The sequence below is a fragment of the Carassius gibelio genome, chromosome B15 (assembly GCF_023724105.1).
Source record: "Carassius gibelio isolate Cgi1373 ecotype wild population from Czech Republic chromosome B15, carGib1.2-hapl.c, whole genome shotgun sequence".
NCBI lineage: Eukaryota > Metazoa > Chordata > Actinopteri > Cypriniformes > Cyprinidae > Carassius > Carassius gibelio.
The window spans coordinates 26,684,217-26,712,003 of NC_068410.1; the positions used below are offsets into that span (position 1 = coordinate 26,684,217).

General features: G+C 38.2%; 2 protein-coding genes across 5 annotated transcripts in view; one reads left to right on the plus strand and one right to left on the minus strand.

The window, feature by feature from the left end:
• atm (ATM serine/threonine kinase) overlaps positions 1-18,965 on the minus strand; it is a 57,849-nt gene extending 38,884 nt beyond the window's left edge. Inside the window, exons 1-19 of one of the 4 annotated variants that reach the window (XM_052576106.1) lie at positions 18,841-18,965; positions 18,551-18,758; positions 18,264-18,376; positions 18,037-18,182; positions 17,735-17,899; positions 15,614-15,776; positions 14,247-14,485; positions 8,992-9,161; positions 8,600-8,775; positions 8,033-8,395; positions 7,137-7,340; positions 6,844-6,945; positions 5,492-5,726; positions 5,251-5,382; positions 4,021-4,146; positions 2,583-2,675; positions 2,165-2,357; positions 1,881-2,074; positions 1,623-1,705 (exon numbers count right to left, since the gene is read on the minus strand). In XM_052576106.1, the coding sequence (XP_052432066.1) occupies positions 1,623-1,705; positions 1,881-2,074; positions 2,165-2,357; positions 2,583-2,675; positions 4,021-4,146; positions 5,251-5,382; positions 5,492-5,726; positions 6,844-6,945; positions 7,137-7,340; positions 8,033-8,395; positions 8,600-8,775; positions 8,992-9,161; positions 14,247-14,485; positions 15,614-15,776; positions 17,735-17,899; positions 18,037-18,182; positions 18,264-18,376; positions 18,551-18,622 (2,969 nt within the window). In that variant the 5' untranslated portion in view covers positions 18,623-18,758; positions 18,841-18,965. Of the gene's footprint in view, positions 1-1,622; positions 1,706-1,880; positions 2,075-2,164; positions 2,358-2,582; positions 2,676-4,020; positions 4,147-5,250; positions 5,383-5,491; positions 5,727-6,843; positions 6,946-7,136; positions 7,341-8,032; positions 8,396-8,599; positions 8,776-8,991; positions 9,162-14,246; positions 14,486-15,613; positions 15,777-17,734; positions 17,900-18,036; positions 18,183-18,263; positions 18,377-18,550 lie in introns of all 4 variants that reach the window. The other 3 variants (XM_052576107.1, XM_052576105.1, XM_052576108.1) reach the window with 3 other exon arrangements.
• Positions 18,966-19,499: 534 nt separating this feature from the next.
• nop53 (NOP53 ribosome biogenesis factor) lies at positions 19,500-27,731 on the plus strand. The gene is made up of 12 exons (XM_052576143.1): positions 19,500-19,729; positions 20,006-20,085; positions 20,176-20,263; positions 22,497-22,705; positions 22,794-22,849; positions 24,389-24,484; positions 24,602-24,700; positions 25,497-25,658; positions 25,744-25,919; positions 27,245-27,311; positions 27,392-27,468; positions 27,585-27,731. Exons 1-12 carry the CDS (start codon positions 19,527-19,529, stop codon positions 27,643-27,645), a joined length of 1,374 nt encoding a protein of 457 aa, XP_052432103.1. The 5' UTR covers positions 19,500-19,526; the 3' UTR covers positions 27,646-27,731.
• Positions 27,732-27,787: the final 56 nt, after the last annotated feature.

Consider the following 27,787-nt stretch of genomic DNA (forward strand, 5'->3'; position numbering starts at 1 on the left):
CACCATTATTGATAGATGTTTCTTACTAACTTTTCTCTTCACAAAATCGTGATGGTTTGGAGTGGTTTGGATTACTTCTGGATTATTCAACTGTTTGAACTATCATTCTGATGGCACCCATTCACGGCTAATGGTAAAAAAATATGGTAAAAGAATAAAAAAAGTAATGTAATGCTAGTTTTCAGGATAAACATCTTACTGCACTGCATACACACACACACATATATATATATACATATATATATATATTAGGGGTGTAACGAAACGCGTATTCGTATTGAACCGTTCGTATTGAATGCATTATGTACCGAACGGTTCGTTGGACTAATTAATTATATTTGAAAAAAAAAAGTGAAATATAATGATATGCATTCAACAAGGTAGTGCAATAACCCAAACGATATAACAGGCAACGCCCCTGACACCCCCGAAGAAGAAAAAAACACCAACTTATATGTTTATGTTAGGCTACTCAGTCAGGCGCTCACTCACTCAGTACGTGCTGAGTGAGCGAGCAGTTCATGCACGGTACTCGGTGGCCAGTGCGTTTAACAGACCAGAAATAGAAGATCCTCCAATAACCAACAGGTCTGGTGTTTGGGTGCACTTTGGATTCCTTGTAAGCTTTAATGGTGATGGCAAGAGAGTGGTGGATAAAAAAACAACGGTATGTCGCATCTGCTACATGACAATAAAATAACGGGAAGAAAAATAAAAAAAAAACACGAGCGGGAATACTTGAAACATCAACTCATTTACGCCGACATCACCTTATCGTGTCAGTATCTGGGAAAAGACGAAAAAGAGGAGAAATATACACGCAACAAACTATCCCCGCAGCATTTATGCAGACATTTCCAACGGATTCAAACAGGGCAAAAGACATCACCGCAGCGACTGGTAGGCTTCATTTACGTTATAGCCGCGGATATGAGACCTTACTATTTACCATTCATTCTATCATCACCATTATAGCTTACAGGGAATCCAAAGTGCACCCAAACACCAGACCTGTTGGTTTTTGGAGGATCTTCTATTTCTGGTCTGTTAAATGCATTAGACATTTTGCAATGAGCCTTCAGCGCGTGCTGAGTGAGCGAGCGCCTTAGGGGCCGTTCACATCTCGCGCCTAAAAATGCGTGGAAAATGCTAGTCGCGCCGCTTTCTCCTCCTTTCCAAAGCGCTCGGGCAGAAGTGCTCATGAGGCGTCTGCCTTTGCTAAGCAACAATGACCTGCTCTCTCCATGAAGACGCGGAAATTTCAGCAAAGGATAAATGGATTTGCAGCTCTAAAAATCACTTGCAGTAGCTCTGCTACTAAATTTAATTTTAAAATTGCAATCCATATACAACTATGATCAGCTGTTCCTTCATCTTGGCTGAGCTTTCAACGTTGTTACGGAAAAAGGATGAAGCCGATTGGTTAGTTCTTGTCACATGACCCGCGGTGCGCTTGCAGCATTCTGAAAAGTTGAGATGTTTCTACATTTTGCTGTATCTAAAACGTACCGAACCGTACCGAACCGAACCGTGACATCAGTGTATCGTATCGAACCGAACCGTGAATTTTGTGAACCGTACTGAACATAAGGACATAAGAACAAAAATTGAGGTATCCTTACGCCAGAGGCCTTAGAAGAGTGTCAAATTCTTCAGGATCCAGAGATGTGATTTCTGCTGGGAGTTTCTTCAGCAATGAAAGATACTACACAAACAAAGAGTGATAATAAAAAGAGTTTACATGCATTAGATACACCCAAGATGTGCTAATAAAAGATGTGGACCACATATCAGGACACCAGTCAAGAGCTTGCCTGGTTTATGTTCATGACTCTATGTTTCCATTATTTTAGAATCAGTAAATTAAACAGCATAATCACCATATGGAGGTGAAGCATCTGAGAGAAGTCTATGAGGTCCAACAGTTTGAGCAATTTGCGTTGGGTGTCCAGAGGTTTGAAGGAGAATCCACCGCTGAGTTCTGAAGATGCACACAGAGACAGGAAACCGAGCACGGACAGGAAGGCCAAGTCTTGTCTGGATAAATGTTCCTCAGATAATGCACTCTTGGTCCCTACGATCAAAAATGAAGAAAAAACGATGTGTCCTGCTGAAGAACATGAAATCACACAACATTAATCCCTGCGTATATTTCTCTGAGCACCTGCTGTGTGCTTTGAATCAGCAGCTTCTTCATTAGACTGGTGAGGTCTGAAAGTGCTGTGGTGTGTCCCATCTCCATCTTCAAACAGATCAATGCCCTCCTGATTGTCCATCTGGGTTCTGCTCATATCCATATCTTCATCCATTGGGTCGTTCTCCATGACTGTGTTGTCCTTTTTACTTGAGCTGCTTAACTGCAAACGTAAAAAGCGTGCTTTCGATGATCAGCAAGATAAATAACAGTCTGGTTGTAAAATCTCAGTATCATTTCTAACTGAAAGAAACTATGTTTAAATGCATTTGTATATTTAAAGGTGTTAATGTGTATCATTTTGGCGGCACTAGAGGAACTCAATCATAAAAATATTGTTTTCAAATACACCCAGGAAACACTGAGATGAGGTGCAAGTAAGTCTCACCAGTTGTTTAGATATGTCACACAGGTCATTCAGCAACCTCACAGGCAAAGCCTTCATGAATAAACTGCGAGAAGTGGTGGAAATTTCGTCCTCCTAAAAAAATTATTTAAAAAAAAAAATGTAAAACTATCTTCAATTAACAAGACAAGGAGCTTTAACAATAAACCATTCTGATCAACCTTAAACACATTAAAAATAACTTAAAGTCAGAAATCACCTCGACTCACAAGAAGTTTTATTTCACACATATGTATACATCAGCAGAAGAAAGTAAGTCAAACAACTGAGGAACAACATGAAGGTTGACAGTATTTTCATTTCTAGGTGGACTATCCCTTTAAAAACTTTAACGTTTTAAAACATAAAACTTAGGGGTGTCCCCGACTAAGGATTTTCATAATCGAATCGGAATTTTCGAATCTTGCCGATATTCGACTAATAGTCGAATCATATGTTTGGGGGCGGGGCAAAATAAATTAATAAGAGAGAAGTCAGACATTCGCCAAACATAATTATTGATGTTAAAACACACGGAAAATGTCTAACGAACACCTTGCATATATAAACGGGATAAATAATGTTTTATGTTTTGATGAACAGATAGCTAACACTTAACATCGGCGAAACCATAACGATTAACCATTTTATTTTATTTTATTTTTTTTACAATAGTTCTCTCATTATAACGTTAGCCTAAAATTAAAAGGTCCCGTTCTTCGTGATCCCATGTTTTAAACTTTAGTTAGTGTGTAATGTTGTTGTTAGAGTATAAATAATATCTGTAAAATTCTAAAGGTCAAAGTTCCATGCCAAGCGAGATATTTTATTTAACAGAATTCGCCTACAAAAAACGACTCGTTTGGACTACACCCCTCTAGTTCCTGCAGGAATGACGTCACTAAAACAGTTTTTTAACTAACCTCCGCCCACATGAATACACAAAAATGAAGTGCTTGACTCAAAACCAAATGCATCTTATATCAGGTAAATAATATCCATGAAACACAAATCTATAGGGGTGGATGGATTTATTGACGCACTTTAAAATATTAATTTTAAGCTTCTTTCTTTTCAGATACTTACAGCTTTATCATAATAGGCTGTATATTAACTTAATGGGAGAAAACCGGTAGTGCTATGTGAAATCAGACATTTGAGCTCCCCCATATAGTCAAAATGGCATAATCAATAACACCCCGCAAATATTCAACTGTTAGTCGAATTAGGCTCCTCGAATCAAAGCATCGATTCGTCGACTATTCGGGGTCACCCCTAATAAAACTGAAAAATATTTATTTGGATAAAATAATGCAGAGTGGTATTATTATAGTATTTTTAGAATTTAAAATTATAATTGAGAAAATCTGTCTATGCTAATTAGTTAGCAACTATCGTTGGAAATGATAGTCATACCTTGTATATGGTTATTGTTTCTTACCTCTTCTCTTCTGCTGATACTGTCAGAGCACAGCAGCATCACTGACTGAACCGCTCTGATGGTATCATTCTCATTTAGTTTGCTCTTGGCCGTTGATATGTAGTGACTAAATTCTTGAACCAATGCCTACAAAAGAAGGGGCAATCAATTTATTATCAGAGAAAATTATTATTATTATTTTTTTTTTTTTGATTATCCATACCTAACATTTGTAATCATTCAATATATTTTTATTGAATCTCCAAATCAATATGCAAAAAACATGAAGACAGGACTTCAAATATTGAATCATTTTAAATGCTTGTTTAAAAGCCACTTTTTTAGTATTACAATGACTTTAGGACCGTATCGATGATACGAACACTGATACAGATTTGTTTATAAAAGGGGTCATTTGATGCGATTTCAAGTTTTCCTTTCTCTTTTGAGTGTTACAAGCTGATAGCATAGATGCGATTCCTGAAAATGCAAAAACTAAAGTCTCAAAATAGAAGAAAAGCAAAGAAAGAAGGTGTGGCTTCAGTAACACAGTTAGTGTTGAATGTCAGAGAGATGCTGTGTGTATCTAGGCGGAAGCAAAAGCACTTTATTTGGCCTTCTGAAAATAGATTAATTTAGGAATCTTTAAGATTACTTACAAGTTACAACAGAACAGCAATTTTATGCATTTTATGGACGACTGTTTCGTGAACCTAGGAGGTCATTCTGACTTTGCTACGACAATCTGCCATTTCTGAATCAAAGACTGTAAGTATGTTTTGTTATTATTTTAAGTGTTTGCTATTGACTGTTCAAATGCGGGAAAGGGCGTTACATTTCCGACGGGTGCCTGCAGTGTTCGGCCAATCACAAAGGAAGGAGGGACTTTGTAGAAAATGACACGTTTGAGAGAGGCGGGGCATAGAGGACCTGCGATAATGTACAGTATTTGAAAAATAATCTGTTTTTTGAACATTAAAGCATTTCAATATATTCTGTTACACCAAATACACAAAATAATGATCTTAAAAAAAAAAAAAGCATCATATGACCCCTTTAAACTGTCCTTTTTTCACATTTCTGGAGATATATATATATAAATTATAGAAATTCTACATTTACAGTATAAATGAAAGCCAGGTCTGATTTTTATTCACAATTAGAGTACAACGAAACTACTATAACATCTTTTAATGCAAGTGAACTTCATACTCCTCTATACTCATCGATGTTATTGATGGAAAATCCCACCTTGGCTTTTAGGAAGAGGGGAGAGTGACAGGCCTGCTCTTCTGTGAGGAGCCCGGTACACACATAAGCAGCCAGAACACCAGTGAGCAGAGAAACACAGTGCAACACACACACGTGGGGAATGTTTGAACTCTGTCAAGTGAGGTAAGGAGGAATCACTGTACTTCATTTATATGAAGACACTACAGACGCTGTGCTGCTTTTGACATTCATATCCTATAGTAGAGCCAGCTGTACTTACATCAGGAGAGTAGCAGTTAAACAGCTGCTCAGCAACAGACAGGAGACTGTGCTCCAATTTGCTTCTGAGAGCTTGAATAACAGTGAACTGTGGTTTCTCTGAGTTAACAATCACTTTGTCAATTGTAGCACCAGTATTGGAGTGTGTGTCATCAAAACTGAACTGAAGGAAGAGACTCTCAATCTCCCCAAAACTGTCTTTTGCCTCAGTGAAGGAAGAACTCTGTGGACAGAAACTGTATAGGACACGGAGACATAATATTAAAATTAGCTTGTAATATTGTTAGACATTTGAACACTTTTCAACCACTTTTAAGCATTTTTTTTGGAATCTCAAGAGGTGCGTTTCCATTACCCCTTCAAATTGCACAAACTGAAATTGCAGACTGAAAAATACACCTAATGGAAACGCGTCAATTTAGCAAAAACGTCCATGTATCGCAAAAATGTTTTTACACTCGCATAAGGTGGTTTTTTAGGCAATGTGAAAAAGGAAAGATTCACAAAACTGCAATGGAAAGATTTTTTTTTTTTGCACATTTACAGGTCACATGGCGTCTGTAAAGTCATGTGATCATTCTTCAATGTACTATAACCTCCAAGAAACTCTTCATATGTGGCTGCTCTCCAGTATAAGGGGCTTTCCCTACCATTAAGGCTTGGATAATTACACTACACACATATGCCATAAATTTAGCCAAAATCCACCAAATTCCCACCAAAATCTGTGGATGAATTATCGCGAGAGGCAAAAGGTTACGTTTTAGTCGCATTACATTGGTTAATGGAAACACACATTTGTTTTGTGCAAATCTGTAATGAAAACCTGCCTAATAAGAAACGGAATAGCACATTCACAATGAAATAGTTGAAAATAGCATTTACATTTCTGCATTTAGCACTTTTTTTAAACTCGACTTACTGCGCTATTAGCAAACATGATTATATTATATGATGAGTATGCTTTTGATTTCTGAATAAAAATCTATTTTGACATACTGTGGGTTAGTTCAACTTTTAAAATGGCAAGTGATGCAACTCCCCAAAAGGGTTATTTGTAACGAAAACAGCAACCATAAAATAATAAAAATGACAAACATTCAGATGTATTGCCTGGAAATCAAATCAGAAATTGCTAGTGCCACACAGTTGACATTATTATTATTATTCATATTTTTATTTTGTTGTTGAAGTAGCATGAATCATACACAAAATTCAACAATAAATATTTAGCAGTAACCAATAAAAAATAAAATAAAATAAAATAAAAATAACTGATCTGCATATTATTCACAGTACACAACACTACTAAGTACTTTTGCTCCAGCTGTTCTCTGAGTGCACCACACTCACCTCTCTGGCTTCAGGCTGCCCATCAGAAACATCAGTCCTGCTCTGCTGTCCTTCAGTGTCAAAGAGACCAGAATTCTAGGAATGAGGTTCAGTGGAAAATCCCTGCAAAGACCAGAAAAAAATAAATAAAAGAAATTGGTGTACTTACATTAATAGCAACTTCAGCTAAAATTCAAAGGAGAAATGTGAAATTGAATAAGATTATTAACCACTAAACCTAAATCTTTTGCAATTTTGAAGGAAACCCAAGCGGTCCTAATACTATGCTTATTAGTAATACAGCGACGCTGGACCTGGTGATAATGAGGTGAGGTCTGCTGTTCTCCTCCGTCTCCTCATTCTGTTCGTTCATCACCAGCCAGCTGATGATCGAGTCTGTCAGAGTGGGCGGCTCTCCACCCGTCTCCATCAGCACTCCACTGGTGACGTCTCGACTGTGAACACTTTTAGGGATGGAGCACTTTAACAAGGCCTGGGCCAAGCAGAGGGCACCAACACTAGGAGAAACAATATAAAAAAAAGAGCACTACTGAGACTTTATACACATTAAAGTAATATTAATAGTTAAATTATTTTGTCTCAGTTTGGAAAAACAAACTACAACTAGTTGATAGTATTTACAAAGAAATGCATTTTCAATGGAAATCTATGGGGAAAGAAAAGCAAATGTTTTAAAAGGACGTGATCTATTAAATACTGCTTTAGACAATTCCACTGATTTCTAGCTGGACAACTTAAAAGATTATGTTTCATCAAAACTGTTAAAATAATTTGTGATTTTGGAATCTCCATTGGAAACATGTATATTATGAATAAGTCAATGGAATAGAATTAAAAATATATATATTTTCTATTATTTAAATTTATTTGTTGCAAAGAAACCGATATTTCCTACTGACAGTAAAAAAGATAGAAATAACTGATTTAAAACCATTTTTTAGTTGGTGAAAATACTAGTGTTCTAATAATTTTGGCGACTACTGTATAATAAAATGTAAAAATGATATTGCTAAAAATATCACTGATAGTCACAGTAATATGTCATTCAGTAAATTACTACAAATATTTTCTATTTTATAAACTGAAAGATGAGTGCTAATTATTTTCCACATGAGAGAATAAATGGGATTTTTAACTCCAATATTTTTATACTCAAACTAAGCCTGTAAAGTTGCACTGTGAAACTCACAGAGAGGGCTTGCAAACAGCACCAGAGAAGACTTTCCAGAACTCTCTATCAACAGGCACCAGAGATTCTTGCACCATGATACGCAACAGCTCCAGACACAAGCTCCCGGTCTGGGCTGAGCCGACTCCACGCAGGGCCAGAGCCCAGACTCTGCCCCACAGACGGCCCGCCTCCGAGCAGTTCGCTGAGCTCTTGGCATGACAGAGCGCCACCTCCCTGAGACAGCGCAGGACGTACGGTCCCCTCTCACCCCGACGCTGCTGTTCACCCTGAAGCTGGCAGAGCAGCCCCAGCAGAGGCACAAGATCATCAGCAGACAGGATCGACGGGTATTTGGATATCAGAGCAGCTGTGACCTGTAACCTGTCAATTGACATGAAGAGTTACAGCACTACATATTACTTCAATATTAGACACTAGATCTGCAAAGTTACTCTAACTGAATATGAAGTAATAACAACTTTTATGTCAAAAACAACTGGATGCAAACCCAAGGCAGGGCAGGACAGACCAATATCTGTATTTTAGGATTGTAGAGAGTGCCGTGATTTGTGCTTTAAGGTTTACCAGGGAATCATGTCAAACTCGCTGTTGTGGGGCTGCAGTTTGGACCGTATCACATCCCAATTTATCAGTGATGGCTCAATCCGTCTGCGTTTGCAGCTCTGCAGACTGTCCCGCTGAGTGTCCCGACAGAAAGAAGAAGCAGTCACTTCCAAAACAGGAGGGCTTTGATTGAACAACTAGAGAAACAGAGCACATTCATGAATACTATAAGCATCTAACAAGTGAAATAGCAAAGGACTACATTAAATTAAAGCATTGTTATGTACCATGGGAATACTATGTACCCTTAACATATACAAAAAACATGGTATTATTATTATTGTACTCCAAAGCACCGAATTTCTATTCATTACAAGGAAAACAGGTTAATGAGCAGAACATCCGTTAATCACCTGGTGGCAGACATCAGCTGTCAGTTCAATGAGATTTTCTTTCACAGCTATGTGACGAGAGCCAGTGGCATATTTCCCTCTGCTGCCGATCTGACTGATCTCACTGACAAGAGCATCATAGAGAGTGCAGAGCTGACCCTGCCACCTGACCCAGTCTTCTGCATAAGCACCTGTGTCAGCAGAGGGTTTTGGTAAGTAAGTGTTTTTTGTTGAGTATCATATCTGATACATTAGGCTTTTATGGCTCACATTGTATGATGTACTATAGGAGAAAATGGAGCTCACACTCAATGAAGATAAAGAAACACTTCATTACTCAAAAATATGGAGTTGACCCTCCACTGTGAGTTTGATTAACAGGCAATCTGACCAATCATAATGCAGAATCTACCATTTTGTCCACCAAACAAACCAGACAGAAGAGTATATTAACATAGGTGGCCTTGAACTTGAAAAATGGTGTGTATTGAAGTCATTCAGTGCTTGAAACATTTCGTGAACCTAGGAGAGGAGGTCATTCTGACTTTGCTACGACAATCTGCCACTTCTGAATCAGAGACTGTAAGTATGTTTTGTTATTAGTTTCAGTGTTTGCTATTGACCGTTGAAATGCAGAGTTTTGCGCGTCGTGTGTGTGTGTGATCACGAGTGCATGTGTGTGAGTCAGAGAGAGAGAGAGAGAGAGAAAGAGAGAGGGTCACACGGTGGAGTCAGCTGTCTTAACCGTCCGTGGTTTGTGTTCTGCAAACACATACGAGCTTCATCACTGCCTGTCACGCGACTCTGTTCCCCTTTCGGGCTTGAACTAATGGTAAAACTAAGGACATTATTATCTGTCTTTACATTTATTTTGAAAGATTAAGCTCGTGATTATGGAAAGTGGCGTTACATTTCCGACGAGTGCTTGCTGTGTTTGCACAATCACAAAGGAAGGAGGGACTTTGTAGGAAACGATGCGTTTGAGAGAGGCGGGGCATAGAGGACCTACAATAATGACCAGTATTTGGAAAATAATGTGTTTTTTGAACATTAAAGCATGTCAATATATTCTGTTACACCAAATGCACAAAACAATGATCTTTAATGATCGATTAATGTGTATACGCATTATGAGACATTTTCTCCTGATAACCCCAAAAATAACTTAAATTACACTTTCAGTTTTGATCATACAGATAAGAGCAATACATCAATCGAATCTGTAAAGGGTCTACTTTTTTTGTATACAGACATAATAACAACAAAACTTTGTGCACTTATAAAATAAAGATAACAGACAAGCAGGGCTGTGCATTTAATTGAAAAAAACGGTTCGATTTCGGCCTCCAACAATCATGAAAATACAATAATCGAGATAAAATCATTATTAAGACCCATTCCGCCCCCTTTTTGCAGCGCTGCGATTTCCTTCCTCCATAAAAGCCCAATTTCCAGTGCAAATCAGTAAAATCATGTTACATGACGGAACATGCTTTATTTATAAAAGTATATTTATTCATGTTTTTAAAAGCGTGAAAGAGAACTTGCGCTGCTCCTCAGGAAGAGATATGCGCTTAGAGACGGAACACGGATATGTAAAGTCATCTTTTAGCTTAAGGTGAGTGTCTAAATGCTCAAATACACGTAAAAATGTGTCAAAATCCTGTGCTTAGTGATTATTCATGTATACCTTCATCGTTCATGTAATAAATGAACATAAACAGTTGAGAATCAAAATAAGTGTGTTTCGGTAATTTGGATCCATGCGGCTCTTAAAGTAACAGTGGGGTATTTTCCTGCTGCGACTGTGTGCTTATTAATCAAATCACTGCTCTTGAGTAAAGGACTTTTGTAGCTTTAAGAAACAAAAAAAAAAGGTTAATTCTTACAGTGAAGACTGTTGTTTATTTTACATTTGATTATTAATTTCTGTAGTAGGCTGTAAACTGCTTGAGACTTGCATAAAATAAACATTAAAGCACAGTTTGTTTCATTTGTATCCTTTTAGTATTTTTCCTTTGCTTTTTTATTACTGACAGTTTAATTATTTTCATTAATTTCTAATAATTTTGTGGACTTTTTGTTTGTTTGTTTGAAATTCCGCTGATCTCTACAATGTAGCTGTCATAGCAACCTTATTTACAGAAAATACATATTTGATATGTATCACTTTCTTTAAATAAATCACTTTATTTCCTAAAGTTTTAATTGTATTAAATAATAGTGATTACAATATTGACTGTGGCGGGGGGGGGGTGGGGGGGGGGGGTTAGCGAAGTCAGCAGCGGGAGAGAGAATCAGTAGACGAACGGTAAGTGAGTGGTTTGGGCAGAAATGATCAACACCTGTTTCTTGTTTCAGTAATTGGCGTGGAGAGAGTATAAAACGCCAGGAGAGACAGAAGCAGTGGAGAGAGAGACGGACTGCTGACTGGAACCGGAAGGAGTTACCCGGAAGTGTTCGGCGATAGTGTGTGCACTAGTGTTGTCATGGTACCAAAATTTCAGTATTCGGTACCGATACCAGTGAAAATCCACGGTTCTCGGTACCAATTTCGGGACCAAAGCAAAACACAATATGCTAATAAAAAATAAAAAAACACACACTTTTTATCACAAAAAATAAAACCAATGCCATTCTTTATACTTATTTAAAATTGTGATTAAAGTTTTTTTTAGAATACAATTATACAAAAAACAGTAAACAAGTTTCACCCAAATTTTATTTGTATTTTTATTAATAAAAATGTAACACACTCTATTTTTTGGTAAATAAAGGATTTGCTATTAAAATTAAAATATGGAAGAAATATTGTGTGATTTATTTAAAAAGTTTTATTAATCAACAGTAGTAGCAGTATTACATACATTCTACTAAATAATAGTAATATTTCTAGCACAATGCCTTCTTGTAAAAATGAACTTATTTTGACGGGTTGCCGTGAATACCTTTAAACTGACAGTGGTTTTACTCAAATGCATCTATTGAGATGAACAGAATCACACAGATCGCCTGACTGAGAGTGAAACGTTAAAGCACTTAGTCAGAGAGTGTTCGGCAAGTGAACATATATCTGAGCTAAACTTATACTTAGCCTCCAACTCACACAATGGCGGGAATTTATTAGCCATTGGCTAATATTAGAAATCATTTAGTCGCAAGAAGGAAGATTTAGTAGCATATGCGAGTGGTGTACTCGCAATTTAGAGGGTTGTTATGTAGTAATCAAACCCGCACGTCTCTGCCATTCATTCATTCACACAGAGACACGCAGAACATGCAGGATTCAGATTTCAACCAACTTTTGCGGCTTAACATTTAAAAATACTGGTCCATATGGAGATTTGATTTGATTAATTTATGCTAACTTTGACAAATTCTTTGACTGTCCATATTAAAATGTCAGTTTCATTTTCATGACTGGATTTTAAAATCCGTCCGCGTCTTCTGCTTCACGGTAATCATATCGTTGTATGCGTCAAGAACCGGGTTTGAACGGGACCTCGGTACCACCGGTACTTAAAGAAACCTGGTACAGTCACATTTTCATTTTTTTTGTACCGACTTGGTACCGAAGTACCGGGTCTTTTGACAACACTAGTGTGCGCTAGTGTAAGAATAAAAGTCACCATTGGTGTTTGTAAAGATTACTTTTTGTTTTATTATTAAAAACTTGTCCTCTTCCTTTCCTCCTACGAGCTTACTACACTGGTGCCGAAACCCGTGAAAGGAAGAAGGAGTGCCTCCGCCATGCAGAGCCCTTCCTCCATGCCATTTGTGGATGTCATCTCATCCCTCGCTGCCCTGCACCAAGAGCAACATCAGGCCCTGCTGGACTTGAGAACTGATCAGGAGAGGCAGTTCCACGCCATCCTACAAGCCCAGCAGGAGGACCGCGAGACGTTCCAGAGCTGGATCGACCGGGAGGTTCGCGCCGAGGCAACGGAACCGCCCTGCGACCAATGGCCAGTAAGGCTGATCCCCCTACTCTCGGGCGAGTCCCAGGTCACACAAAAGCTACCGGCGGCGAACCTCCTGGTCTTTGACGACCTGAAGAGGGTCATCATTCAGCGGGTCGGCCGGATCCCAGAGCAGCATTGCCAACAGTTCCATGCATTGGACCTGGGGGAATCCGGTCGGCCCTTCGCGATGGCCCAGCAGTTCCGGGACTCCTGCCGCAAGTGGCTACTGGCTAAGTGAAGTGACGTGGAACACATCATCGACCTCGTGGTGCTGGAGCAGTTCATCGCTTGGCTTCCGAACAGCCGAGTGGGTCCAGTGCCAATGTCCCACGTCGCTGGACTCGGCCATCAATCTAGCAGAGGACCACATGGTGGCGTGCCCAGGGGTCGGCGAACCCACAACCTCAGTGTCCCCCCCATCCCCCCCCCCTATCCCTTCTCCTTCTCTCTCTCGACCTGTCCCTCTCCCTAGGTCCCGTCTACCCAACCCTCCTCGTGTCCTTTTCCATGCGACTCATTCTAATCCTATGGTGGGCCATTTGGGACAGGCAGCAACACTGAATCGCCTCATGACCCGTTTCTTTTGGCCGGTCATTCATAACAACGTGCGCAGGTGGTGCGCGTCTTGTCCGGAATGTCAGTTGGTGAATCAACCAGCCGCCCCAAAAGCGTCTTTGCGCCCCCTTCCTTTAATGCAGGTCCCCTTCGAGAGAACTGGTATGGACCTCATCAGGCCATTAGAATGATCTGCATGGGGACATCGCTTTGCATTAGTCATAGTTGACTATGCAACACAATATCCTAAAGCAGTGGCCCTCCGCAACATTTCCGCTAATAGTGTTGCAGACGCCCTGTTTTGTCTAATCTCCTGGGTGGGGGTTCCGAAAGAGATCCTCACCGATCAGGGCACGGCGTTTATGTCACGTACGCTACGCGAACTGTACGGATTTTCTGTAATTAATGAATCTTAGTTAACGCGTTATAGAGCCGGCCCTAATATTTTTATTGCCTTATATTTAAGTGATTTAAAATTTTTCATTTTTCACTAACCACGCATAACTTTTTTTTCTTCTCAAAAACACAATCATGTACATACATGCTGCTCACATATTATTATAGCCCAGTTTGTGCTGAGTACAATGATATCAGACTTTAGCCATTTAGATGTTTATGAGATAAAAATGTCAGGGGATGACAAAAATTCTGTGAATACACAGTCAATACTCAATACATAATGTTTTCAGTGATTCCATCTGTTTTTTTCAACATTCGTATGGCATCGAAAAATCATAAGGCCCTACAAGTTACACTCACCTGTCTCAAGAGTCTTTGCCCCTCTGGGGTGATGAACACAAAGCTGGAGTTGGAAAAATTTCACTAGCTCCTCTTTCAGCACCAAGCTGGGTCTCATCTCAGTATACACACGCAGCATGGACGACAGAACCTCCTCACCCAGACCACACACCCTCTTTCTGCTGGACAGAAGCACTGAGCGCAGAAAAACATTCACAGCAGACACCAGATTCTCCAGAATCATTAGCTGTCCATCCGGCCTGAGGAAGAACATCAAACCACAAGCAGGGCTGTCAACGTTAGCTTGTGCAATTAATTCTTAACCTTAATGCGTTAAAATGTGTTTTTTTAATCTTAAACACAGTGCATTAAACCGAATATACAAAATAATGTTCTTTTAAGCAGCATCATATGACCTCTTTAATAAGTGAATCATTTGGTGCGTCTATAGATTCAATGGTTATTTTGTTTCTATAGAACGTGATTTCAATTTAGGGATAACCAAATGCATTGAATTGTTTTTACATTAAAAGTGATTTATCTAAGATGATAACCATTATTTTGTAAGGGTGTGTGTGGTTCAGGTACAACCTATTTTTTGGGGAAAAAAATGTCTCCACAAAGATGGCAATATCTGAAATCATTGTGCTTTTTTGGGTCCAATGAGAAGAAAAATTACATTTTTGTAAGGGTAGGTTTAGGAGTAGGGTTAGTGTAGGGGGAGACAGTATAGAACCCATTACTCCTATGGAAGGTCACCATAATGACAGGAAAACCTGTGTTTTTCTGTGTGTGTATCTCACTAGTAGTTTTGATGGATGAGGATTGCAACCAAAGTAAAGAAGATGCGGTGACCCAGGGGTCAAACAGTAAGCAGTAAGCAAGAGTCCGTTATATTGAAGTGCTCTTGATGCACTGATCGCACATTGTATCTATGCACATTCATGTTGTTTCATCAAATGCAGGATAATGTTTTGATTTGTCATGTGTATGTTGCCGTTTAGTAATTCTGAATGGATCTGTGTACTGTAGTTGGTATATTCAGTCAGGTTCTCCATGCCCTCTCCATGTGCTCCTCTTTGGAACTTGACTTGTCTAAAATGCTCTTGCTGTTTCACCGTACACATACTATACACTGTAAATGTATTAATTATATGGACACCTTATATCAGTTGCTTAATGGGTGTCCTTTTGTGGTGAAAAAAGCTTGCAGAAAATACAGTTTGTGAGAATCATCCTTCAATATGATGCTTTACTTTGCTGGATGAAGCAAATGGTAACAAAATGAATGTGTTAAACAAGATAAATGGTTAATTTAATGTTTTAAAGATAGGTTAAAAATAAGATTTAAAAAAAGAAAAACTTATGTGACATGTATTAAATGATACCTTTTCAGAGCCTTCAGGAAGAAGTTAAAGAGAGTGTGGGATAGTCCCTCTGTTTGGACACAACAGCCCCAAACGACCGTGTAGATGATGCGACTCACTTGGACTCTATTGGTCCCTGACTTGGACCCCTTACTGAACAACCCACAGTACAAATCCAACAGACCTGCGTAACAAACAAAACAACAACAGAACGATAAAAAAAAAACACTGACAGGGTAAACAAAGTGAACTCATGTCAACATAAACTGGGTTATTTTAAGAAAATAATTAGCCGATTGCATATTATAATCCTTATTACTTGACCACTTACCAAATAGCCTAAATAAATACATGGACATTAAATAAATGAGTTTAAATTCTTATTATTATTCATTTATTTTTTGTCCTGGCTTATAACCTCCTTGTTCTTTAGAGTGATTTGAGATGCTGCCAGTTAGCTATTCTAACTTGCCGTATGAGAAAAAGAAATGATACAACAGCCATGAATGTAGCTGTGGACGAATCAATATAGAGTCTAATGTAGGGATGCACCGGTTGACCGGCCATAAATCGGTTTTTGGAGTTTTTTCGGCCCATTTTTCCGGAAGTGCGCCCGCATGCACAGACTACATTGTATTTCGAAATCTGTGCACAGGACACGGGCAGCCGTTCAGCACTGGAAGTGCAGAGCTACACATCTAAGGCACAGATAGCAGGTAGTGAACAGCTGTTATTGTACTGATGCACAAATAAGAGTCTTTCCTGCACCGCTCACTGAAGCTGCGTGAGTGTATCTGTACCTGTCCATGCCCCACACAAGCAGAGACAGTGAAGGATGTTCAGCTCAACTTCTCTAGCACAATGAAAAAAAAGTGTTTCATTCATCCAATTAAAACATTTCAGGGTTTGATTCACATCTATATTTTTTTACTTGAGACAATAAGTTATTTATTTTTCATTGGCTCAAGTAAAAAAAAATAGATGTGAATCATTACCATATTTATTTTAATTGGATGAATGAAACACTTTGCATCTTTGTTTTATTCGCACCAACATTATTTGATTTTAACATTTTGGAATAATATTTATGTAGCATAATTTTATTTAGTCTCATTGGTTAAGACCTTTTTTTTTATTTAAAACCAATTTTACAAAATACTGAATGCTGAGAAACATCTTATTGAGTGTGTGTTGATTGTGTTGTTTGGAATGTAAAACTACGCAGTTATTGCCTTTAATTTTGACAGTAAATCTTTTCATTTAAGGCCAGTTCTCTGTAGTTTCAAACCAATTCAAAAACAAAAGCTAAATGCTGATGTCTGTACCGTCTATGTTTGTATCGAATGTACTCTACTTACTGTGCAGTTACTGCTGTTAATTTCAGATGGTTGCAGTTATTGTTTTCAATAGCCAAAAGCCAGTTTGGCCTATTAAATACCAAATAAACATCTTGTTTATGCACACTTTCCTTCTTTCTTCTTTGTTGCTTAAAGATAAAAAAAAAAAACTGTTTTTTTTTTTTTCGGAAATCGGTATCAGAATCAGCCAGTTTGCTTGTAAAAAAATCGGAATCGGCCATGAAAAATCATGATCGTGCATCCCTAGTCTAATGGCGATCATACAAACATATCTGACCGATTTTGCATTCTGACTACTTTCGAGATACTTTCAAGCCAACCCGCAAACACATTTTCCCCAGTTCTCATTATCATATTGAGAAAGCAAACACTATGAAAGTTTTAAAATAATAATACATCATGGTAGTATTTGTAAAACCAGTAAGATTGTGTGCAATACAAGGATCACAAATCTGACACACAAAGTCAGTATAAAGAAGCTACACATATATACAAAGGTAAAATATTAAAACTAGTTCACATGTCATTTACTTTTTTCTAAACCTGTATGCATTTCCTTCTTCTGCAAGACAAAAAAAAACTACGATTTTCTGAAGGATGTTGCATTCTGAACAAAGTTGGCACCATTGACATTCACTACATGGACAAAAAATATCAACCTCTGTGATCCAAAGCTGATTAATAAAATGCATGCAGGTTTGGACATCAGGGGAATATAGAGCATATTAATTCCGGCATGAAAAATGAAGAACGAAAGAATGCAAACACACAAATCAACACTCACTGTGCCACTGCTGCTGGCTCATCTCACACCAGTATTTACGGACAGACAGGATGTTCTTCAGCAGAATACTGCTGTAGTCCTCGCCGTACGCCGCACAGCTGAACGGACTCTGTAAAACCTCCACCACATGAGAAATCAGCTCCGCACACTTTAACTTTGGACCGCCTGCGAAACAGAGGTGGATTTATGGACATTTATCTAATGCACAGTGATAAACATCCACCATGAATACAGGACTGAATCTTTTCTTCTCTTGTACTGTCATGAACAGCTACTCTAGTATTAGTGGCTCAGATAATTACGCTGGTTGGCGCATCTGATGAAATACTTCATCAGGCTGCTAATTTCCTGCATCTTTTTCTGTCGGTTTGCCTGCGTGGTGGCCGAAACGTTGGCTTTTCCTGACTGCAGAAGTTCTGTCTCTTTTTGAAGAAACTTCTGTAGAAACCTGTGCAGAAGATTCAGCGTAGAATAAGCACGCTGTCAACTTGCACCACAGAATAACACTGGATCGAGCTGAAAAACAGACCGGAAAACAGCATCCCAGGTGAGCTGCTTGGAGCCTTTGCATCCGGACGTACGGTCAAGTTCTTCCACCGTGTCTGGTGAACGGATGAGTCTCTTGAAGCGATCCGCCTCTTTCTGGAAAAACAAATGGTCTGTTTATTTGTGTCTTTATTATTTCCAATAATTCTTACTTAGATAGTTTTCTGCTCAGTGGATCCATTATTTGATGCTTATTTACTGTGTGTGGTTCCACATCTAAACTATCTGAACTCAGAGCATGCATATGAATGGACAAGATGTTTCACACACCTTTCTCTCTGTGGCTTTCTCATTTTCAAGTCCACGGCAGCACACTAGCAGCTCATGCAGCGCCAGACTCATGGTCTTTCAGAGGAAATGAATCCAGTTCATCAGCTGTATAATGGAGTGTGTAGTGTGTACAGAGATTTCTGTGACAAGTGTCTGTCAATGCACATCCTGTTGCATCTGCTTCCTAACGCATCGTCACGCGTCAAAACTATTGATACGGAGTATACAATTGATCTATTAAATACCGAAAATCTACTTAAAAATCGTGTATCTGTTATGTGTCTGCTTACAGTGCTTTCGTTATCATCCGTTTCTTCAACTTTTCTTTTCCATGCGTGTCACATCAGTACCGCCTTCCAGCTCTTCTTCACTCAACTCATGCTGCTCGAGCTTCACTACTGCCATCTAAAGGACTGAGGAAGACTAGCTCATGAATATCGATTCACATACAGCACAGTGTAGTCCTTTTTAGAGAATTTTATATACTAACAGTCTGTAGACAAATAGCTTAGAAATGACAAATACAATATGACCTATGACCTAACAGAAACAAATAAATACTGTGCATTTATACGGGAATTTGGGCATTTACATTCAAAGTTCAAATTTATGTGTGGGAAATATTTGTTTAAATGGGTGATAAAGAAAGAAAGAAATAAAGAAAGAAAGAAAGAATATTAATATTAATATAATATTAATTATTTTTTAGGCTGCTACAGAAGCATTAAATACAACAAATGACAAACAGCATAGCAAAACGCGAGTTAAATTCTTCTTCTTGGTCATTTTAAAGAAAATTCAAAAGCGAATTAATTATATTTATATCTAAAATACCACACACAGTGTCCCATTATGAAGATCCCGCCCCGTTTGCTCCCTTGTCCAATAGTATCTCCCCTTGTCACAGGTACTAATATAATATTCATGAGTTAAATAAAAAGACGTGACGTAAGACTGACGCTTTTTTTATACTGTCATGGCGGCCGTCAGGAGAAACAAACGCGTGGCCGCGGCTCAGCCAGGGTTTTTGCCTTTTAAATCGAGTCTGGACGACAACAGTTCGTCTAAACGGCGAAAACGCGTGAACAAAAATAAGAAAAAAAGCTGGAACAAATTCAGTGATATCCAGGATGTGGAGGAGTTTCTGGATGACGTACGGCTTCAGGAGAGAGCCACAGGGTGAGATTACTGTTAAATAAAATAAATTAATATCAGTTATTAGCGTCAGTCTGTAAACCTGCATATAGTATACTTTACACCAGTAACGTTAATCTATGTTAAAACTTAACAATAATATGAAGCGTTGACGAGCGTCACGTGGCTGGTACGATTTCTCCTCGTGTACATTTGAACCTATAAACCTTTAAGTTAGCAGATTGAATCTTTAACCACCACGCCACAAAACCACACAGTTCATGATACAGCCGGCTAAACTGGATTGTTGGTCTCCTTTAGGGGGTTGATATCTGAAAAAGCAGATGACTCCCTCTTCTTTGTGGACACTGGTGAAACAGATGTAAAAGACACACAAGCACGTAAGTGTGAAAAACTCCTCTCTTTACTGTTACCTGTTTTTATTTTTATTTTTTTCCTGTGCAATTCATAAATGCTGTTTTTGTTATTAGAGAAGACAGTCAAGAAAGGTAAACCCTCTAAACCTCTGAGGATAGATCTTATCCTGCAGCCAGATTCCCACATCCCAGCCCCCAAAAAGTGAGTACAGTAGACTTACCTGTTTTAGGATTAACTCTCAGAATGACCTTTGACCTGCATCCTCTTCTCGAGGGAGCTTCTGCCCACTGATGATCTCATCCTTGCGCTCCCAGTATTTCTTTGGGAATGTGAAGACAAAATGATGGGACTTGGAGGGCTGTTGTGTGAACGGCCTTCCAGGATCTGAGGGCATTTTCTCAAAATTTGATTTGAGATTTTTAGTTTTATTTCCTTTTTACCAGTGTCATTTTATCTAGAGTACAGGCTGATAATTTAATGGTGAAATTATATATTACAGTACAGTTAAATAACAGCACATCAAATATTTTATATTAATATCTCATTATAAGCATATCATGTCTTCACTTTAGATTTAAGTATTTTATTTGTAAAGCACTTTTCACAATACACTTTTTTTTAAAGCAGCTTCACAGAAAGTTGTAGTGTTGAAGGGTTAGTTCATCAAAAAATGAAAATTGTCATTAATAACTCTCCCTCATGTCGTTCCAAACCCGTAATACCTCATCTTCGGGAACACAGTTTAAGATTTTTTAGATTTAGTCAGAGAGCTCTCTGTCCCTCCATTGTACGATATATTGTCCAGAAAGGTAATAAAAACATCATCAAAGTAGTGCATGTGACATCAGAGGGTCAGTTAGAATTTTTTGAAGCATCAAAAATAAATTTTGGTCCTAAAATAACAAAAATGAAGACTTTATTGTCTTCTCTTCCGGGTCTGTTGTGAACGCGTTCAAAAAAACTGCAGTTTAGTGATATCCAGTTTGCGAACTAAGCATTCGATGTAACCGGATCTTCTTAAATCAGTTCACCAAATCGAACTGAATCGTTTAAAAAGTCTCGTGTCTCCAATATGCATTAATCCACAAATGACTTAAGCTGTTAACTTTTTTTAACGTGGCTGACACTCCCTCTGAGTTCAAACAAACCAATATCCCGGAGTAATTCATTTACTCAAACAGTACATTGACTGAACTGATGTGAAGAGAAAACTGAAGATGAACACTGAGCCGAGCCAGATAATGTACAATAGATTGACTCGTTCTCGACTCAAGAACCGGTTACATCGTTTTTTTTTTTTTTTTCGGATCACCAGTAGTGATGGGAAGTTAGGTTCTTTTCCCGCGAACCGGCTCAGCTCGGTGCTCATCTTCAGTTCTCTCTTCACATCAGTTCAGTCAGTGTACTGTTTGAGTAAATGAATTACTCCGGGATTTTGGTTTGTTTGAACTCAGAGGGAGTGTCAGCCACATTAAAAAAGTTAACAGCTTAAGTCATTTGCGGATTAATGTGTATTGGAGACGCAAACCATTTAAAACGATTGAGTTCGATTTGGTGAACTGGTTCAAAAAGATCCGGTTACATCGAATGATTCGTTCACGAACCGGATATCACAAAACTGCAGTGTTTTGAACTCGCTCACAACAGACAATGCTGAATAAAGTCATAGTTTTTGTTATTTTTGGACCAAAATGTATTTTCAATGCTTCAAAAAATTCTAGCTGACCCTCTGATTTCACATGGACTACTTTGATGATGTTTTTCTTACCTTTGTGGACATGAACAGTAGACCGTACACACAGTTTACCGTACACACAGTTTCAATGGAGGGACTAAGAGCTCTCAGACTAAATCTAAAATATCTTAAACTGTGTTCTGAAGATGAACGAAGGTCTTACGGGTTTGGAACGACATGAGGGTGAGTCATTTATGACAATTACATTTTTGGGTGAACTAACCCTTTAATATTTGTAATATCTTATTGCCTTAGTCAAATGTAGCAGTTAAGCGCTGTGCTATAAAAGTTTCCATTTTGTGCCAACATAATCAGTCAAGAAGTTAAGAATTGCTATATAGTAAATATTTACTTGGGTACTTGCAGATTATTATGTATTCAACATTATATAAGATCTTGTACAATGATATAGGCCTAAACAATCACACCACTATATAGCATGTATTTCTTTGTGTTAGTGTGCTGTATTTATGTATGCTGGTAAATTGAATATTCTGTTTATTCAACTATAAACATATCTCTAATCTGATATCTCTTTACATTTTGTGGTGATAGACATGAGAGAGAAATTGAGATTTGCTTTAAAGTGACATTAAGGAAAAATATTTAGAGCTGAACAGTTGGATTTTAAACTGCAGATAATATGATAATGTCCAACCCTATTTTTACATGACCCTGATTCTCCTAATATTCTTCTAGTGTCTTGGCGTTCCAGCAGCCCAATGCTAAAAAGCAGCGGCGCACATCAGCGAGAGCAGCGAAGTTGGCGGCCATGGGAGTGTTGCCACGAAGAGAAAAGCTTCTTCAACTCCGAAGTGCTGCGGCCGCCTCTGGGGTGTCAGCGAAAGAACATCCAGAGGCCAATAACAATCCAGAGAGAGCGTTTTATGACCTGTGGAGTGCAGGCAGTGAGTCGAGTTATTAGTCTTTACTCTTTCTCTTGTGATGTACGCAAGTGGCATAATATTGACTCGGTGTCTTCTCAATGTCCAACAGCACCAGAGACCGCTGATCCCTACTATCTTGAACAGACTAAGAAAAAGCTTGTCAAGGTTCGTGTGTTCTTTATTTTTAATTAGCCATTTTGACAATGGTGTATCTAGTGGCTGCCCAAAATATCAGTCATTTAGTATTTTGTAATTGTCATTTTTTAAATCAGTATTTTTTATTTATTATTAATCATCATCAGTTTTTTTATCCATAAATGTTGTGAACAGGATTTTGACAGTACAGGTGTACAAGAGTCCATTCTTACAAAAGATTACTACACTAGAGCTATAAGAAGTAGAATCTGAAGTAGAAATGTTTATTTTGAAAGTTATGTTTTATTTCCACAAATTGATTCATTTTCAAACTATTTCTCATTTAGTGAATATTATGTAAAATTTAGGTTTAATTGCAGCAGTTATTATACATATGTTATTAGGGATGCACGATAATATCGGCACAACATCGGTATCGGCCGATAAAAGCTTAAAATGACCATCATCGGTATCGGCCGATATGAATATTTCTGCCGATGAGCCAAACCGATATTCTCCAAGTGAAATAATTGACCTGTTTTTCAGATGTGAATGTCTGTCTACATTTGTAAAATAATACATTTATGGTAGAATCAGTACAGAAGAGATACATGGATTTCTCTTCAGTAAAATTAAAGTTTAAATATATCAGGTGAAAAATTTGTATATATATCGATATCGGCATCGGCCAAAATTATTTTGAAAATATCGGCATATCGAATATCGGCCAAAATCCAATATCGTGCATCCCTATATGTTATTTACTGTCTTTATTACTGTGATTTGAGAGATACTGGCTTTAAATCAACCATCAGCCAGCTTGTTCTCTTAGAGGCCGTTTACACGACAACATTTTCTGCCAAAAAAGAGAAACTTTGTGTTTTGCCTGTTTGTGTACACGACAATGGACGTTTTGGAGACTGAAAATGCATATTTTTGAAAACGGGTTTCAAATTGCAAGTTTAGGGTGCTATTTGGGACATGGCTATGTACCAGGGTTATTCAGATCTTGCCCTGGAGGGCCAATGCAGTGCAGAGTTTAGCTCTAACCCTAGTCAAACACACTGGAGCATGCTGATCAATGTTTTTGGGATCATTATAAAATCACAGGCAGGTGACTTTGATCACCTCATTGGCCCTCCAGGGTAAGATTTGAATAACCCTGCCGTATACAATATATAATGGTCACTTCCCTACAGGTACTGTTTACAAACAAGGTGACAGCGCCAGCTACTGGTCTGGCATACTTAATACAGCATTGTCCTGTTTACATAAAACTTTTTAAAAACGCAGTGGAAAGACTTTTCAGTTTTAGACTACATTGTTGTCGTGTTAAAAATCGATTTAATTATAAGTGAATGATGCAAAATACAGGTGTGGATGGTGTCCAAAATGTTTTGAGTTTGTCCACTCAGCCATTTTCAAGGTATTGGTATTGGCAAATTGAAGAAAATCCATATCAGTGAACCAAAATATTTAGCTGTTTTTGTGGTCAGATGCTGAATTTGTTAATTTTTCTCCATTTTTTTTTTTTTTTTTTTTTTTTTTTTTTTTTTTTTTTTTTTTAAGAGGCCGGATAGACTGAATGAGAAACCTTCCGTTCTTCCTGCGATTGAAGTTATCGCTCCTGGAGGTTCATACAACCCAGACTTCTTTTCTCACCAGGTAAAACAAAAAGCCTGTTTCTGCTTCTCTCAGCTCACTGGAATCAGAAAACATTTTTATTTGATGATCAAAATGACCAGTCTGTTTGTCTTGAAATCTGTGTGTGTGTTTCTCTAGGACCTGCTTCGTGAGGCCCATGAGGTAGAGGTCAAGAAGCAGAAAGCGGAGGAAAAGTTGGCACGTCAGCTGGCTGTGAATGAGGAGAAGGCCACTGAGGTAAAACCTCTAACCATATGCTAACACCTTAAGGTGTGGTCAGATTAGCCAAAATGTTCAAGTTAATGTCTGTAACTAGACATGCCTCACATCATTTTTCTGTCCTTTGCGGAATGGCTTACCGTCTATGATAACTGCATTTGCAATAATGAGAAATATTCAGCTGAAAATACTGTATCTTACAGTGTAATACACTCAAATAGATATCTGTCTTAAGAATGAACTAAACATAATTGTAGTTGCCATTAAAAAAAAAAAATTAACTCAAAAAACAGCCAATATGTTAATAATAGGCATGCTAATAAGATGGTTAATAGTGAGAATTCACCTCAAGTTAAGAATGCTTTTATAACGCAAGATTAATGTAAACAAAGCCCACTGTGAACACATTTGTAATTTGCTTAAACCTTTTCGAATTTTATGCATTATTATTTTAAGTTGAAGTGTACGTTAGGATTTGGAAACAAGCAGAGTACGGCTGTTTCTTATGCATGCAGTGCCTTCTGCTGTTCAAAACGATGAATCGACTCCAGAAAGAATCACGATGCATTCAGAAAATCTCAGAATCGATGCTGAATCACTTCTAAATTCACAATGAATAATTTATTTTCCCAGCCCTAGTCTCTATACTAAAGTGTTACTTTATTTATTTCTTGGATGGTAAGCATCATACACTGCTGTGTAGTGAGTAAGCTAGCATACCATTTTGGACATAAATTCCAAGTTCATATTGGAGTGTATCCACATGCTTTCCTAAATATGCATTTTTTTTGTTTGCGTGTGTGTTTTTATCTAGGAGACCATCTTTAAAGAGCAGGTGCAGGGCTTGATTGAGGAAGAGGAGACTGAACCACAGGAGCCAGAAGGGGACACAGAAGACACAGTCATGGGGCCAACAGCAACACAGGAAAAGAAAACTGAGAGACAGAGGAAAAAGGAGAAAGCTGAAAGGATTAAGGTAAAGAAGCAGAATGGACTTGCCTGTTGACCAAGTTGGGTATGAATCTCCTGATTAACATTCAAAGCTTTAATGTATTGAACAGGATTTGCGGAGGAAGGTGGAGCGTCAGATGATTGATAAGCAGCAGCAGCTGTTCCAGTTGCGATCGATCAGTGCCAGCGTGAAGAATCTGGAACAGAGGACCAAGATGAGGCAGGCTCAACGCAAGGCCCAACAAGAGGCACAGAAAAGCATGCCTCGCCGACTGGGCAGACTCAAGTCAGTTATTTTACATTTATTCATTCATTATTTACTATTTTATCCAAAGTGGCTTACAATTGAGGAATACAAGCAATTCATCATAAAGAGGCAAATAAACACAGGAAGTACTCATAATACAACGTTTCGGGCATTGTTCAGATTAGCACAAGCTAGACAGGGAGGGATAAAGGAAAGAGAAAGTGAAGTTTATGTGTGTTGGTATCATGAGGCATTGCTCACTCCTAGATCTCAGACTTCTGGAGGGGATGAAATGTAATAATAGTGAGTGGAAGTAGGTGGGTGCTGAGCCTGTGGCTGTTCTATATGCAACCATCAATGTCTTACATGAGAGCTGCAACCGGTAAAAAAAAATTTAACACCAGGATTTCTGACTGAATTGATGGGGTAATTGTTAACCTAGCTGGATGGTGAAATAATGCTGTGGAAGGGAAGACAAGAAGCTCAGTTTTTGCCAGGTTTAGCCGCAGGTGATGTTCTTTCATCTGTGCCGAGATGTTGGATCATCTGGTTGAAATGAGCGCTAGAGCTGTGTCATCAGCATAGCAATGTTAGGAGAAACTACGTGCCTGTATGATGGGCCCCAGTGATCTAGTGTATATGGAGAAGAGGAGGGATCCAAGAACGGATCCCTGAGGAACTCCAGAGGCTTTTGTGTTCCTGCACACTTCATGACATCATGAAAGAGAATAGTTAGTCTGTGAATGCAGTACAAATGAGTATTATTTATTTTATTAAATAAGGCCAGTAGTATTACATATCACTGACACCCAGGATGTGAGTGTTTTAACCATTTTTACAGAAAGCTTTTTGGGAAAAGTTAATTGCAACAAATTGTAATGTAACCATTCAGTTCTGTTATTATGGGGGCATATTATGGCAATTTGTACATCATTTGCAACTCACATAATTTATTATTCTCAGTTCAGTTAACTACGGTATATATCATGTAAAGGTAAATGGTTGTTTAAATTATTAAATAACTACCTGATTGTGATGATACATAATGTGCAGGAGTAACATTCTCTAGATTGAATGCATTATCACCTTCCATCATAAATATAATTTTTTTTTTTTAAACAATGGAAACAAACATCTTTCAAAAAAATATCAGTGAGATTAATCTGACAATCATTTGGCGTCTCCAGGCACGCTGTTTTCTGTTGGATAATGGCTTTCTTAAAAGGGTTTTTTAGGATCGTTTATTCCTGTATCATATTGTTCAATAGGTCCCTGCATAAAAATCTATGTAACAAAAACACAAAGGTTGGTGAAGTTGAAACCTGTTGTTCTTTGATTATTGAAAGTGTTTTATGTTTCTGTAGGTTCCAGACACCTGATCTAGATGTTCAGCTTAGCGACGAGCTTGCCAGCTCTCTTCGCAGTCTAAAGGTATGTTTACTGCTCGTGTTGAGCTCTTACGGAGTTGCAGTTGCATGTTATCTCTAATAACGTGTTTCTTTGTCATGCAGCCAGAGGGCAGCATCCTAAAAGACAGATTTAAGAGCTTACAGAAGAGAAACATTATTGAGCCCAGAGAAAGAGCCAAGTAAGTTCAGCGTTTCATTGCTTTATTTGTATAAAATCAATGAAGCGTTTAAGTGGTGTTATCTGCAAAACTTTCATTTGCATCTCCATTTTTAATCGTTCCTATTCTCCTTTCAGGTTTAACAGGAAGTACAAGTTGAAGTACTCTGAGAAGAGGGCCTTCAGGGAGATCGAGTGATGCACAGTGATGTTTTTCCTTTCAGTCCTCTAACAAATGATGCTGTGCTATACATACTGCAATAAAAAGTTGATATATTCCAACAACCCTTTGTCTCAGTGTTTCTTAAAGTGGTGTGTCAGTTTTATTCTTACACCGTTTT